Source organism: Cinclus cinclus, chromosome Z, assembly GCF_963662255.1.
Source record: "Cinclus cinclus chromosome Z, bCinCin1.1, whole genome shotgun sequence".
Lineage (NCBI taxonomy): Eukaryota > Metazoa > Chordata > Aves > Passeriformes > Cinclidae > Cinclus > Cinclus cinclus.
In genome coordinates this window covers 24930471-24945230 of record NC_085084.1, presented here as the reverse complement: position 1 = coordinate 24945230, position 14760 = coordinate 24930471, and the positions used below count along the sequence as shown (strand labels likewise).

Here is a 14760-nt window from a genome sequence, read left to right as displayed (position 1 = left end):
TGACTTTAAACCCTTCACTGCAAAGCCACTGTGCCATACCCATAACACCCACTTGCAGCAGTTGGTGCCTGGTTTCCATGTCTTTATTCCCACCTTCATTATTTCTCCTGGCCACTGGAGAAGGAAGCAATGGGTGGAACTGAGTGCCACATAGGATGTGTGAAAGGGCATAGACTGTTCTGCAGTGACTCCCCAGGTGGTATTTCACACAGATCAGCACAAGTGGCTTTGATTACAAAGTGAATTAGAAGTAACTGGTTTTGGTCTCTTTCTCAGTTCAAGAATGTCACCATCCCATGTGCAAAGTAAGCATGCACATGCATGTACCTGCATATGTGAATCAAAATGCTCTTACAGGACAGGTTGGTTTTTCATTTTCTCCTTCCAAAGCACAGAGGAACAGATAAGTGAGCATTGCACTGAACTGCTGGAGTTAGTGAAAAAGGAAAAGCCTTAATTATCTAGGTTTTAATATATTTGTCAAGCTGGTATAACTAAAATAATTGAGGAAACAGAATACCTTAGCTAAAACTAATGAGCTTAAAAAACTAGGGTTTTTTTCTCCTGTCTCCACACAAAGAGTTCAGAGCACTAGGAAAGAAGATAAGTAAATGAATAATAGCTTTGCTTGAGAACATTTGTAAACATTTTTTTCTTTTGATCCATTTGCTGATCTGACTCAGATTTATTTTTTTAAACTTTCATAGCAACTGTTTTCACATTAAATTAACTATTTTAAACATTGGAAAAACACCAGTTTTTCCAGGTGCAGGGCCCCTCTGATAGAAAACAATCAGCCATCATTTTGTTGCACACTAAATCACTTGCAGAGATTAATTTTTGGTGCAGATTCAGCAGAAAAGTGTGAGAATGGAACTGTCTGGCTTTGGAAGCAATGAGAAACAGCAAAGACCTACCTGGGGATCTGCATCAGGGAGGGGTATCTGTAATGTAAGGTCTGTTGTGTGTGTGCTACATGGTGATGAGTCTTTCTGGCAGGATTCAGCCTGGAGGTGTGTATCAATTTGTCAGGCCAAACAGCAGACAAGATGGCCCATACACCCAGACATCAATGACACAAGTAAGTCTGCTCTCACAGCTGTAGAGGTGAAAACTTACATACCTCAACAAAACTCAAAAAAGGACTTCCAGCTTGCTTGCCAAGCAGCATTTCCCAAGGCAGCAAGATGTAATTTCTACCATACTCTTCTAGCCCTTACATTTGCTTCAGTGCAAAGAAAGTGTGATTTTAGCAGCAGCACTTAGTGACTACTATTACTAAACAAAATGCAGGCCAGCTGATTAACACTGAGATTTAAAACAAAGACATGTCTTGGAGGAACCACACAATACTTATTTAAGACAGTGTTAGAACCTAGTCATGAATAGCAGGAGTTAAAACAGTACAATGAAAACACATATGTGTCAGTTAATGTTCCATGAACCAGTTTGTTATTAGGCACAAAAAAAGCCACTAGAAATTAGCTTTAGACAAAACAATTACCAAGCACTCAGAGAGTTGTAAGTTTTCATCTGAAGGTAACTGATTTTTTCACTTATTAAACAATTAGTCCTATATTTTTAAAACCTGAATTACCTTTACAAATCGATAAAAAGCTCTACTGGCCCTAAAGCAATGGCACACATAATAATAATTTCTCACCACTCTTCTTCAGGGTCTTCTTGTACAGATTTTTCCATTTAAAATACAACACAGACTACTATGCTAGCACTAGTTCTGAGTTTTTCAGTTTAAGTGCCCCTCAATATATTGGGAGAATGAAAAGTACATAATGCAGTAGGACTCTCACCCTCTGATGACTCAAGCCAGAAGTCAGTTTCTAAATGAACTAATGCTTTTAAAAGCTGACCTGAAAGATCAGACATCCATTTCTGATAAAGTGGCAGCAAGGTTGACCAGTCCCTCCACCAACAGAGAGCAGACTGGCAACAGACTGAGGGCAAGAATAAGGGGAATTCGAGGGCAGTGCCACATCACAAATAAAAATTCTGGCTTTAAAACTGATGCTGGCAATAACAAAGATACTCTTTGAGACTTTCCCTAAAACAGAGGAAAGAGTCCTCCAGTGGCACTGGCAATGCAAGGTGCTTGACACCTGACAATGACCAGCTGTTGGACTCCAGCCACAGTGGAGGCATTACAACTTCCTTATTGCTGCCATCAGCAACAGCCTGGTTGTAAAAAGCAGGCATTTGTTCTGTTAAGGACCTGGATGTTCCCACTTGCTGGAATGTCATGGTAAATTGGGGGCAATAAAGACCAGATCAAGTAGTTCTAGACACAGAGGATGGGAGGATTGGAGAAGGAAACCCTGTGGTTTTCAGTTACTTCTGCACCAATTTGCTTTCTTCATGACCAGGTGCAACCAAGGACCAGAGTGCTGCACAGATACTCAGAAAAACTTGTTCAAACAGTGAGCAAAACTGCACATTTTTCATCATCCTTTCCACACCACAGAACACTGGCAAGGTGCATGTTCTCCTCATGGCTGCAAACAGTCTTAGTACTACAGGTACCAGCAATTTTTCAACAATTATTTTACTTAAATAACTGTTTTAAAAACCGTCTAAGACCCTCAGATAGAAAATACTACAGGTGTATGTGCACAAGGAATGACTGCACTCTGTGTACAAACATTTGAGGTCCCTCCGAACATTGTGAACAAATAGTGACACATTCAAGACAGCATGGAAATTAACCGCTGAAGGCCGGTGGAGTTGGGCACTTCACTGTGTGATGAACCCGACGCTACCACACCCATACTGCCCTTTGAATTGAATCCAGTATGTGCTAGTTTCCACCTAGCATATGCTTAGAAGCTCCAGGTCACTGTGTAAATGTCACTGTAAGTGCTGTGGGTTACTTCTTGTGATGCTGTAGTCTCTTTGCTACCCCTCTTCTCAAATAACTTCCAATGCTTTCTAAATATATCTCAGATTAAAAGTTGTAAGTCTGAACAAATCATTTTACACTAATGGGTAATAAGCTTCTTGACAGCTATTTAAAGTAATTCTTATCAGGCACCAACACTGAACAGAGTATATTTCTGTGGAAATTGGGGTGGACAGGGAGCTGGCTTCACCTGCAGATACAAAGCTTCAGTTTCAAAACCTGGGAGACACCTAGCTAAAAAAGAAGACATCCTTTTACATCTTGGTGAGAGAATAGAAAGTAGAGTTTGTTACAAATAAGGTGTTGATCTTGGTTTTGATATATAGTTGTCTGGCTGCCAGCTACATATATGGTTTTGCTCCTTATCCTTGATATCAATTGGATCTTCTGCCCTCCACCCCATCTATATACCTCTGTGCACTCTGGGTTCGGAGATCTTTGGAGGTTGCCCTTGTGCCGTGTGGTTTCTACATTTCTTACTTTTTTTACATTAAAAGCCTTTATGTTTTGAGGCAACTCTGTAGTTTCTGTCTCTCTAGCCATAATGCCACAGATTCCCCGGCTGGCCCAGTCCTGTTACGGCCATATATATTTCTGTCTGGTACTGTCATGGCTGCTCACTATTTTAAGAGTTGCAGAGATGTACCCAAACAGCCACTGGTTTGGAACTAAAAGGAATTAGACATCTGTCTTTTCCTTTTCTTGAAGCTCAATTTGACATCTAAGAAAAACTATCAGTCACATGCTGAAGTTACAGTTGATTTTGACAGCCAAAGAAATGACTAAGAAAGAAGAGTCAAGTTTGAATGAATCTAAGGCAATACTAAAAACTTCTGAAGTCAGAAATTTTCACCTTAAATGTAGACATTATTGCATTTCAGTACTTTACCATGTAATTTCTAAATCCATTTCGTGCTTCAGAGTTACTGGGTGCATTCTTTATGTCCAAGTATTTACAATATGACTCTAACTGAGAAGATCATTTGACTGGTTTTGCCATCGTCTAGGCTGTACACACTTTGAGAGAAAACTGCATGCACCTTGTCAAAGGATCCTTGGCAACACTGCCATGTGAGTGCTTGAGTATTGGGAGTCACTTTTTGAAGGGGAGATTCCAAACCATCTGGACTTTTCAGAGCACCAGCAGTAGGGAGATGAGACAATTGCAGATGAATGCTGGCTTGCTCCACCAAGCATGATGAACTCATTTTCCTCAGGGAATGCTGGAAGAATGCAAATCAAGAGCTGCAGCTAAATTCATGAGGCCTCACACTTGGACCCAAGAAATGGCTAGCAAACCTAGAAAAGTCCTGTAAACTTCTAAAAATATTACTGTATAATTACTGCTGCTGGGATCAGCACATCAGACATACCTGGCAAGTGTCCAAGGACAAGTTACATAGGACCCTGAGCCTGGTCTCGTGGAAGATGCCCCTGCCCATGGCAGGAGGTTAGAACCAGATGATCTTCAAGTCCCTTTCAACCCAAAGCACTCCACAATTCTAGAGCTGGCATTACTAAACCACACGAGCAAAAGCCATTACACTTCAAAACCCTGACATTGCAAAGGCAAAAAATACCACAACACATGCCAAAAAAAAGAGACAAAAATTCTCAGAATAGAGAATATTTTAACCTGCTTATACAGCCTGCCAATACTCATCCTCAAACTGTTAGAGCACCTTATTCAGATTTAAACACAGTGTCTCCTTACTTTCTGTCCTGCTGAGGGTACTACTGATGTTCAAATAAACATAATGCAATTTACAGAGCATAGTCAAATACCGTCCATGAAGCACTGGTTTCTTCTAATTGTTTCCAAAATACTTTTGGGTTTAGGAACTATAAAGAATGTCATGGAGTAGATAAACATGAAGCTACATATTAGTTTATTTTTACAATCTAGAATTGATATGCAAAAAAACTCAAGAGTCACTGTGTCAGCACTGGGTAAACATCAATCTGTTATGCAATTAATGGAAACTCTGCTTCCAGAATGACAGCACAAATAAAGCTTCTGGTCAATACTACCTGCGGGTTTCAAAGAGACAAATCAAAACTAAAATCCTCCTGTTTTAGAAGAAAGTGTAACTGCTGAGGCCCCAGCAGGGCTGTGCTGCCAGAACACTTTCTCTCTGTTCTTTTCCAGGTCTTGGACTCAACAGACCCCAGAGACAAGGGTGGAGTGCTTTGAGTCACACCTGTTCCAGCAAGGACAGCAACTGCACCACCCTTGCACTGCATCACAGACAGCTTCTCAAGAATGACACAAGTGGATCTCAGTGTAGATTTACAGAAAGCCACAGCAGAAGGTAATTTTCCTTCTTTAAGTTGGCTTTACAAACCCTGTGGAATCCCTTCAGTCTCCATTTTCAGGAGGACTATTAATCCCCTGTTCCCTGGACACCAAATTATTGGCCTGCCAAAGAAAATAACCTACTTCCTTCATTAAAGGATATAAAAAGAGCCACTAACTTAACAGTATTTTTTCTTACTAATAAAACCAACCCCCCCCCCCCAAAAAAAAACAACCAACACAAACCAAAAAACAAAAAACCCAAAACAAAACAAAAAACAAAAAAAACCGAACAAACAAACAAAAAACCACAAACAAACAAACAAAAAAACCCCCAAAACAAAAACCCCCACACAACGACACACACCAAAAAAACAGATTAGGCATTCCAGCTGTCTGAGTAAAACAAGAAAACAAGTTCTCATATGACTGAATGAAACTGGAGGGGCATGACAGTGGTGTTTCAGTGGTGTGGCACCTGTTGTAACAATATTGTTCCGATGTCTTTAAAGGCTAGAACCTCCCAGAAGGGACAGAAAAACTTCATTTTTCATGAGAAGCATGTACATCCCCATCAGGCTTGGTTCTTACATTTCACGTTCCTGTGCATGTCTCAGCTGACTCATTTATGGACATGCTTAAATATTAAGAGTATCCACCTGATTCCAGTTGTTCATAATTGAACATTAGTTGCCATTTACTTTGCCACAAGGATTCCAAACACATCATTTTTGTGAATTCTAGGTAATATTTTTCTTAAATGTCACAGAATTTTTCTGTCACTCAAGGGAAAAAAACCAACCAACCAAACAAAACAGTGCAGCTCTCATGCTTTTGCAGATTTTACTTTCCAACTGGTCTTTTCAAAAGACAAATGGAAAGCTTGTCTGCAGAGGTATCAAGCATACATAAAAAGGTAGCAATAGGGATTTTTTTCAGAGAGCTACTACCAGCATAGAAAATACCTGAAAAATCTCACCATGACCACTGCTAGTTATGATTATCTCATAGGCAACAGGATTTATGCTCTTAGATAACATGAACATGTGATTCTAACACTGCTTTAGTAGTGATAAATATGTATGTGATCATATTCCTTCTTATTTATGGTACACCCAACATTCTTTTTGCACACTAATATTTTCGTGAGAGATTAAATCAGTAGTTGTAACAACACTGCCTTGTGCATGCAGAAGAATTTACAATGAAGAAGAAATTAAGGAATTACAAAAAGAAGTGCAGCTAATAGGTAAAGGAAAACTGAAAATTAGCTGAGTGGCTAGAGCACTATGTCAGCTGTTGTAATGCACCTTCACGGTTTTACATTGCACTGGAAATGGTTTGTTCTGTTTCCCCCCCCTCGGTTTGTAACGTGGTTCTTCCCTCCCCTTAGCCCCTCCCCTTCCTCCCCTGGCCAGCCCTGATTGGCTGTGACCCGGGGTTCCTCCGCCCCTCACCGAGGTTTGGAAATGTCCCGCGTTTCCCATGATAACTCTCTCTTTCCCTGGAACCCTTCAGGATAATAAACTTGGGTTATCCTGGGAAGGAGAGCGTCCTTTGGTCTTTTACATTTGGCCATGCTGGAAAACCCCTCATCTCTGTCCCGGAGCTAGCCGAGGCAGGTCAGGGAGACCAGGGGATTTTCCGCAGTCAGCGTTACCCACAAATGCATCAAATCCAACTTCATATGTTTTCTAGAAAATCTCCACATTCTGGCAGATAGTTGCATCCTCACTAGATAAACTTTAGGAAGCTCCTTCTGCACTCCCCTCCAACTTTTCTACATTGAAAAAAATGCATAAAAACAAGTGAGGAAAAGTATTTCCATGTAGTCAAATATAAAGTTTATTTTAACACAGTAACAATCTAGTGTAATACTGCAAGCTTTGCTGCTGCAGAGTCAGCAACATTATTTGTGTCACTGTGTTCTGTCAAAAAATCCAGCATAAGAAGAGGCAAAACTGACCAAAATTTGTTTGGACCATATCTCTCCCACAAATGATTTTGATTAAGTGATCTACAGGAAGCCGCAAAATAAAGTTAAAAGCAGAGGTTCAAGTCAAATGTCTTCACCTTTCTTTACACACTGTTGTTATTACTGATGTGGCACTCTAGCACATTAAAAAAGAAATATTTATATGTCATGGTGCATGTTTTGCAGTGTTTGTTAAGTTTTGCAAAGTGTTGTTTTGCCAGAGAGAAGGCAGCATGTCTTGAGTGCTTGGGATGATACCCTGCAGAACACACACCTTAATTATGGGCATCTATTCAGTACCTATCATGACAAGCCTGAAAGTCATTATCATATTAGAGTATAACTCACACCACATCTTGAACTGGCCCAGAATTCCCAAGAAGCTGCTGTACCTTATGGCTGCTCCCTGCAGCCGGCTGATTTTCTTGTTGAGCTCAGCAATGATGCTGTGCAGCTCTGTGATCCGCTCCTCGTAGCGCAGCGTTGTTCGCTCCTGCACATCCTCGTGCTCTCTCATCAGGTGGGACTGCTCACGCTGCAGCAGAGAAGCAAGGAAACAGAAAGGGTGTTATGGACAGCTGCAGAGAGATCAGGCACAAGGCAGGAGTGCACAGCACTCTGTTTTTCCTACTCATCAAGCCAACAGTGCCTCAGCAAGAGAAAAGGACAGACACAAAACACTGACAGGTATATGCAGGTAGGTAGTTACAATATTTGAGGAACTGACAGACTATGCAGTGTACTTTGATTGTTTGTTTTTTTCCTAAAGAGAAGTTGTTGTTTCTGCTTGAATAAAACCCCACTATTTCCAACTCAAAACAGCTATAAATATATCATCTTTGAATCCTAGGATCTTCCTGATGTGTTCTGATTTAGAAAAAAATCCTATGGGAGAGACATCGTTATTATAAAGTAATCATACTTTGACGTTACAACTTCAGTCTAAGTACTTGTTTATATTGATATTTATAGGTAACATAGCATATTTTTATTATGTTTGTACTCGCCAATAAAATGCTTATGATTTGAACAATTAAAGAGCTACATGACTGCTTGTTTTTTATACATATCATAAAATCGTCCTTTTTCCTTCCCACAGTATTTTAAATGTAGCCTCTCTGGCTTACTCTTCAGGCCAGCGCATGCTCTATTTCAATTACAGCAACTATTACAAATCACTGCTATTACAAGCCAGCATTGCATGCTGATTGAATTTTCGCTTGGTAGCAGCTGGCAAGAGTTTGATTTGTAAAATTTTGCTTCTGACCCTCTTCTGTCAAGCTTCCTTGCAATCACACAATGCTGATAATACACTGTCAAAAAAAGAAAACTCACAAGCTACTTAACAGTATAAAACCCACACTCCTTAACTGAAGAGCTGCAATGTAAAACCTTAGCATTTCTAAGGGCCAAAATTGATAGTAATGTTGGAGGCCCTCCAAAACTGCTGAATCAAATTGTTGTTTTTTTTTTCAAATCAAGTAAACACTCTATACAAGCTAACTCACTAAACCCTTTGTACTATAAATAATAATATACCCAAAGTAGTAGGTGTGCCAGAATTTCCGTAATTTGCTCCCAATTTTTTTTGGCCACTTACATTCACAGCTTGCGAACATCATCTACATAAAAACCTGCTTCAAAATTAAAATTTACAATAAGCTTCAACAATATTTTCATTTTGAACTTTAAATAAATTTATTCCTCAATTTTTAACTTTCATGAATTCGCACACTTAAAAGTAGCCTAGACATCAGAGTACCCTTCCACCGACTACAAGAAAATAGTTTCTACCTTCAGCTGTAGTAAAAATCACTTTCACTTACACTAGGAGAAACAGATCATATCACACTGCAAAGGAGACGAAAGGAACACATTTCAAAAGACTGATAATGTTCACTTGGCTTATGAAACTTCATGCTGGCAACAGATACAGCTGTACGTGTATGTACATTATCATGACTTTTCACTGTAGGATCATTCTCTAACTTATTTCTCACAGTTCCACATCTTAACGTTGTATCTTTCTGAAGAACTACCATGGCTTTCAAAGCGCAGATAATAACACAGCGAAAATGTTTCACAAAAGCTTTACAGCAGATTTAGGGGCAATAAAGAGTTGCTTCTTCAGCCTTCCTAAACCTGAATTTCCTCTGACAAACATATATGCCCACAAATGCTACCTCAGCATTTCCAGATCAATCTGTTATGCAATTTTTTCAAAAACACTGATGGTTTTATTACCTTTTAAACCAAAGGGATGTTTCAGATAGAGTGTATAATAATTGTTTCCAGACAATAAATATAACCCCTAACACAATAATTTTTTTTCTCTCTAAGCTATGCACTGAAAAGCAGAACTTATTTATCTTGACTGAAGATATATGGACTTTTTGCTAATGTGTCTCAGCCACATTAGGATTTGATTTCTGCTTTCTCCAGCCATTTCTCAGTCACCATTTTTCAGGATAACATCATTCGGTGACAGGTGTACTTTGTGAACAACCAGCAGACTGGCAATATATGACAATAGCTTCACATCTGATTTTTTAAAAGAGTTCTTGAATTATCTTAGGTAAAAGCAACTGGAAAAGCCTGAAAGGAAACCTCTGTAAAAGATATGCCATGATGCTGAAGACTGCTCTGTCTTGGAGGTGGGGAACAGAATTACATCATCTAAGTTCTGGTCAGCTATGACAAGACTCAAGTGAAAATGGCAAAAGCATGCAAGCAACAGAAATATGGTTCAATATGAATCCCAAAATGCAACAGTGGAAAATTCCTGGTTATTCAGGACTCCTCTTTATTATGGAACATTCATCTGAAAACTAGAAAAGGAAAATAAACAAATGCTTGTTTTTCTACCCACTGCTTAAGTTTTTCTCTGGGATACGATGGCTGTTCACCATGCTCCTTAGTTTCTTTATGCTTTGAGTCTCAGAACAGCAATCTGCCACCAGTTTCTACTTCTTTCCAAGGCGTACGCATTCAGCTCTTAAGATTTAGTTGCATGTCAGTCACACAGTAAATACCTCATACCCTTTTCCTCATCTCTCTTCCAGCTCTTAAGAGCTCTGGCCTCCAACCTCTTAACAGGTCTAAATTCTCTGAGAAAGCACAGGGACAACCTACTGAGAGGCTGCAAAAGATGAGCAATTGATTGTTGGGTCAGGAGAGAAGTTTCCAGCATGGTTCTCTATATAAGTTCAGAACTCTTGGTTGTTTTTTGGTACAGATTAAAAAGGTTATTTCATTCACAATAAAAATTAACAATAGCTAGAATCACCACTGCCTGACCTCTTGATGCTGGGAAACAACAACGACAGCAAGTATATGAGGGAGAAGGATGATAAGAGAAAATAATTTAATTCAAGCTTATTGTCTGAACAAATGATTCTATTGCCTATTAATGTACACAAATTCGTAGTGTAAGAAACATTAACAATGTGTTAAATTATGTTCACCATTGTATTAAATTTGCAGTGTTCAATCAGAGGACAAAAGGAAAATAATTACTAGCAGCAGTTGTCATTAAGAGATGCCCCAGTGCCCCAGGCCCTGCAGAGACAAACACTGGCTGTGGTATTGTTCACCAAGAATACAAGTCATCACCTGAACAAACCACAGTCATAAACCTGTCTAACAGGATTACAGAGGCTAAAAACCTTTGCTCAACTAATACAGTATTTTAATTTGAGAGGAGTGGCAGATTTAAAAGTGGAAATCCATTAATCTAAATTTAAGTCTAAAAACAAATCTATACTGCTAAATCCTCAATCACAAAAGCATGCATGGTCAGAATCAATTGTTCTGTGGTTCTGTGTATACTAAGTGTGGAAGATGAATACAAGAACACAGAATTAATTCATGTCAAATAAGGACATCACGCAACAGAACACGTCATTTCAAGGTTCATCTGAACACTATGCATCTCTGTGTAAGTTTCTCCGTTAAATGAGAAACTGCAGCCTTCCTGTGAAGTTCACATGTTCTTACATGTCTACAGAAAATGCTGCTTCTGCTCTGAAATGTCCACAAAGTGGTGGTTTTATTCTTATACTGAAATTCTGCTGTTCCTCCCTGTATGCTGAATAATGAGGAGGATGGCAAAGAATTATCACTGCAGTAATGAGACTTACTACTGTGACACAGGATCCAGAACATTACACATTCTTTGTCTACAGCTATTACAAAAATCCAAAACAACAATGACTAAGCACAAAGAATGAGAGAGCAAGACAACCTTCTGAAAGCAGATGAAATTTTAAGAAAAATTTAGTAATTGAATTATCTACTCTTCTTGTACTTGCTGAAACATTTAGCATGTTATTAAATCCCATGCTTGATCACAGAATTGCAGAACTCAGTGTCACAACATGTTGGAAATGACTAGAATGTAGATGGATTAGAAAGAAGATTATAAAAATCCATGGAAGATAGGACTATGGAAAACTATAAAATGTGATGTGGCCTCCTGCTCACAGATGTTGGAAGAAAGGGAGGGGATACGAAGGAGAACAATTCTTTATGTGCACTTCTTATGCTCTCCCTTCAGACTCCCATTGTTTATCACTATCAAGGCCAGGATACTGTGCTACACAGAGCCAATAGAAAGCACTAGAATTTCCATAATCACAGAAAGATTTTTAGAAGAAGACATTAGTTGTGGTTGACCAGTGTTTTAAAACACATTTCACTCAAGAGATCATTTTACTGCCCAACTGTACACTGATAAAAACACAGAGACAAAGAGATCTGCTGTGTTACTGAAATAATAGAAGCACGAAGAGAAATGCTACATCTGGTCGCCACAAGCTGCAAATTTAGAAGAGAGTATGCTACAACAACCTCTGATCAATTACATCACTTCACAAAATCTTATGCCCAGACTGTCCAACTAGATTTTTCACCATTTGTCATCTATCACTTGAGCTGTGGCTGCTCAAATTACCTCCACTCAGCAAATCACTAATCCTTCTTTCCAAATGCCTCAAATGCCTCATGAAATTATGTGAAGGGTATTACCAAAAATGGATTTTAAGAGCTAATTGTTCCAGAAAGAATTTACCACACCAGCTAAAATGAAACTTGTGCTGTCTTTGTAAGTACAGTCCAAATGCAGAATAGGATTTAATACTGACCCATCTGAGCATGGTCATGAGCATCTGAGTATGGTCATGCAGAACCTCAAACACCCCATATTTAAATTATGCTTTCTGAACCTCAGACTCACATTAGACAGAAGCTGTAGAGGAAAGAATAATGAATGAATCTCTGTGGAGTGGAAAGAGAGGTAAAAAAATTATGCTAGAGTGGCACATGTACTTGGAATTGATGAAGTTAGAAAAAGAAGACAAGGTGTGGTGGTTTTACCAGTGTATGTCTCAGTACTTAAACACTGCCAACATACTGAATATATGAGTTGTGTTTGTTTAATGATTTTAATTCCTTGAGAAAGATTTGTATTTTATTTAATATATACTAAATTCTATCCTCTTGAGGGCTTCAGAAAAAAACTGCAAAAAGATAAATAATTAAACCTTTATATAAAGCTGTTCATTGAAAATGCTTTTTAAATCTGAAATCTAGATATCAGCCTGCTTTTCAGATACTCCAGCTGTGTGCTCTTCACAGGTCAGGAGGCACTAAGTTTGTGTTCATATGGTATAATACCAAGTAAATACCCCCAGTACTACAAACTAAGCACTATGTACACACACATAATTGGTAACCCATCAAAGAAAACACCAAACAATCTTGTGCTAACAGAGCACATGTTAATTGGTATTATGGACTGATCCTTAATCCCAGTTGCCATCAGTATGTATTCGGTACTGTATGGGAGCAACTACAAGGCACTCTTCACTAGCTGAGAGATAATCTATGTATTTTTAAATAAAGACCCAGAAATAAAATTAAAACATTAACAAAAACCTGTGGTTAGCACCAGAGTTATAAATTACAACAATAAAGTCAGTGCAAGCATGTAGAATTATGTGGATCATCTGGATACAGTGAATCCATCTGAGAGTTTAATAATTCTCAAATGCAGCCTCATATCAAACTGTCAGCCAGAAAGAAGACTCTATCCCAAGGATATCCAAAGAATGCTACAGAAATTAGAAAAGGCTCTCAGGATTATAGCTGATGGCTCTGGCTCACATATCGAGGGGAATAAAATCATGAAAGCGATTTTATTTCTGGATGTTACATTGATGGCCTGCAATAACAGTATCACTTACAAGCTCATAAATCTTAAAAAGATGAAAAAAAACAGGGAATGCAAGCAAAGGCCAAAATAAGGGAGGACTAAAGAGAGCCTGAAAATCCAGACTGCTTAAAGACTCCTATATTTGACTTGAATTTAAGTAACACAGATGAAAGGTCTCATCAAAATGCACCAAATACTGAAAACTTTAAATGTGCAAAATCACAGAATGGCTAAGGATGACAGGGACCACTGGAACTTACTCACTCAGGGTCCCCTTACCCAACGCAAGACCAAGGTCCAGGTGCCTTGAGTACTTCCAAGGTTGGAGATTCTACAACATCTCTGAGCAACAAATATGGTGCCATACTTTACAGGACAAAATGTTTTGATTATCTCTATAATCTCTAGCCAAGTATTTTGAACTAGTTTTGAAATATTAACTACTTATAAAAGGTATTTGATACAATGGCAGTATCTAAAAACAAAGACTTTTTTACAGAAGAGAGAAATATTAAAGAAGATATTTCAATTTTCCTTGCTTGCATTTGCATCTATGTAAGAGCTATGAAAGCATCAGAGTTCCAACATTATTATTTAACCCTTTGGCTGTGTTTTCCAACTGGCTTACTGGAAGCTAGACCACAATTTCTCACATAACATCAAACCACTGAAAATTGGCAATAATTTTTGATAACTGTTAATTTCTGCTGTGTTTAAATGTGACCCAGGAGTGCAAAGCTCTGCAACCAGTTACCTAACCCACTGAGAACAAGCTGTAATTCTTATATTCTACAATAATTCAAACCACTTATTGCTTACTTGACTTCAAACCAAAATGTATCTAATTAATTTTTATGGGGTTTTTTTTAGAATAATGTCTTCAACACATAAAAGGCATAACCAATGGCGACCACGTGTCTTGCAGTCTTAAGATTCTTTTGACTTGTGACATTGTTCAGTATTTTCTTTTCTCTCTGAGGAACAAGGACTGCACAAAACCAAGGATCATCTTCAGAATGTTGAACTACTATTCCTCACCTGTGCTTTTGCTAATTTCTTTTCCAACAGATCACGCTCCTTTTCTGTTTGTTGCAGACGCTTATTAAGCTCCACGATGTCTCCCTTTAATGAAGCCAGGGCTGCTAAATGAAGCTAGAAGATAGGGAAGAAAGAAACAAATTACCAATTTTACCAAAATTACCAACAAATTTACCAATTCACAATCCATTTTGCACTAGAGAAGAGATAGTACAGTAATGCTGGATTTCTGTAGTAGTTAACAGGAACTTCAGTAGAACAAAATCTAAAAGAAATCCACATGCAACTAACATTTTAACATGGAATTTTTCTTACTGGGAAGCACA

The 14760-nt window shown here is 38.5% G+C and overlaps 1 protein-coding gene across 2 annotated transcripts in view; it reads right to left on the bottom strand.

Moving 5' to 3' along the window:
* Window positions 1–14760, bottom strand: part of MCC (MCC regulator of WNT signaling pathway) — a 179931-nt gene that overhangs the window by 49316 nt on the left and 115855 nt on the right. For both annotated transcript variants that reach the window (XM_062513152.1, XM_062513153.1), the window contains 2 exons: window positions 14435–14548; window positions 7578–7720 (listed from right to left, as the gene is read on the bottom strand). In XM_062513152.1, the coding sequence (XP_062369136.1) occupies window positions 7578–7720; window positions 14435–14548 (257 nt within the window). The remainder of the gene's footprint in view (window positions 1–7577; window positions 7721–14434; window positions 14549–14760) is intronic.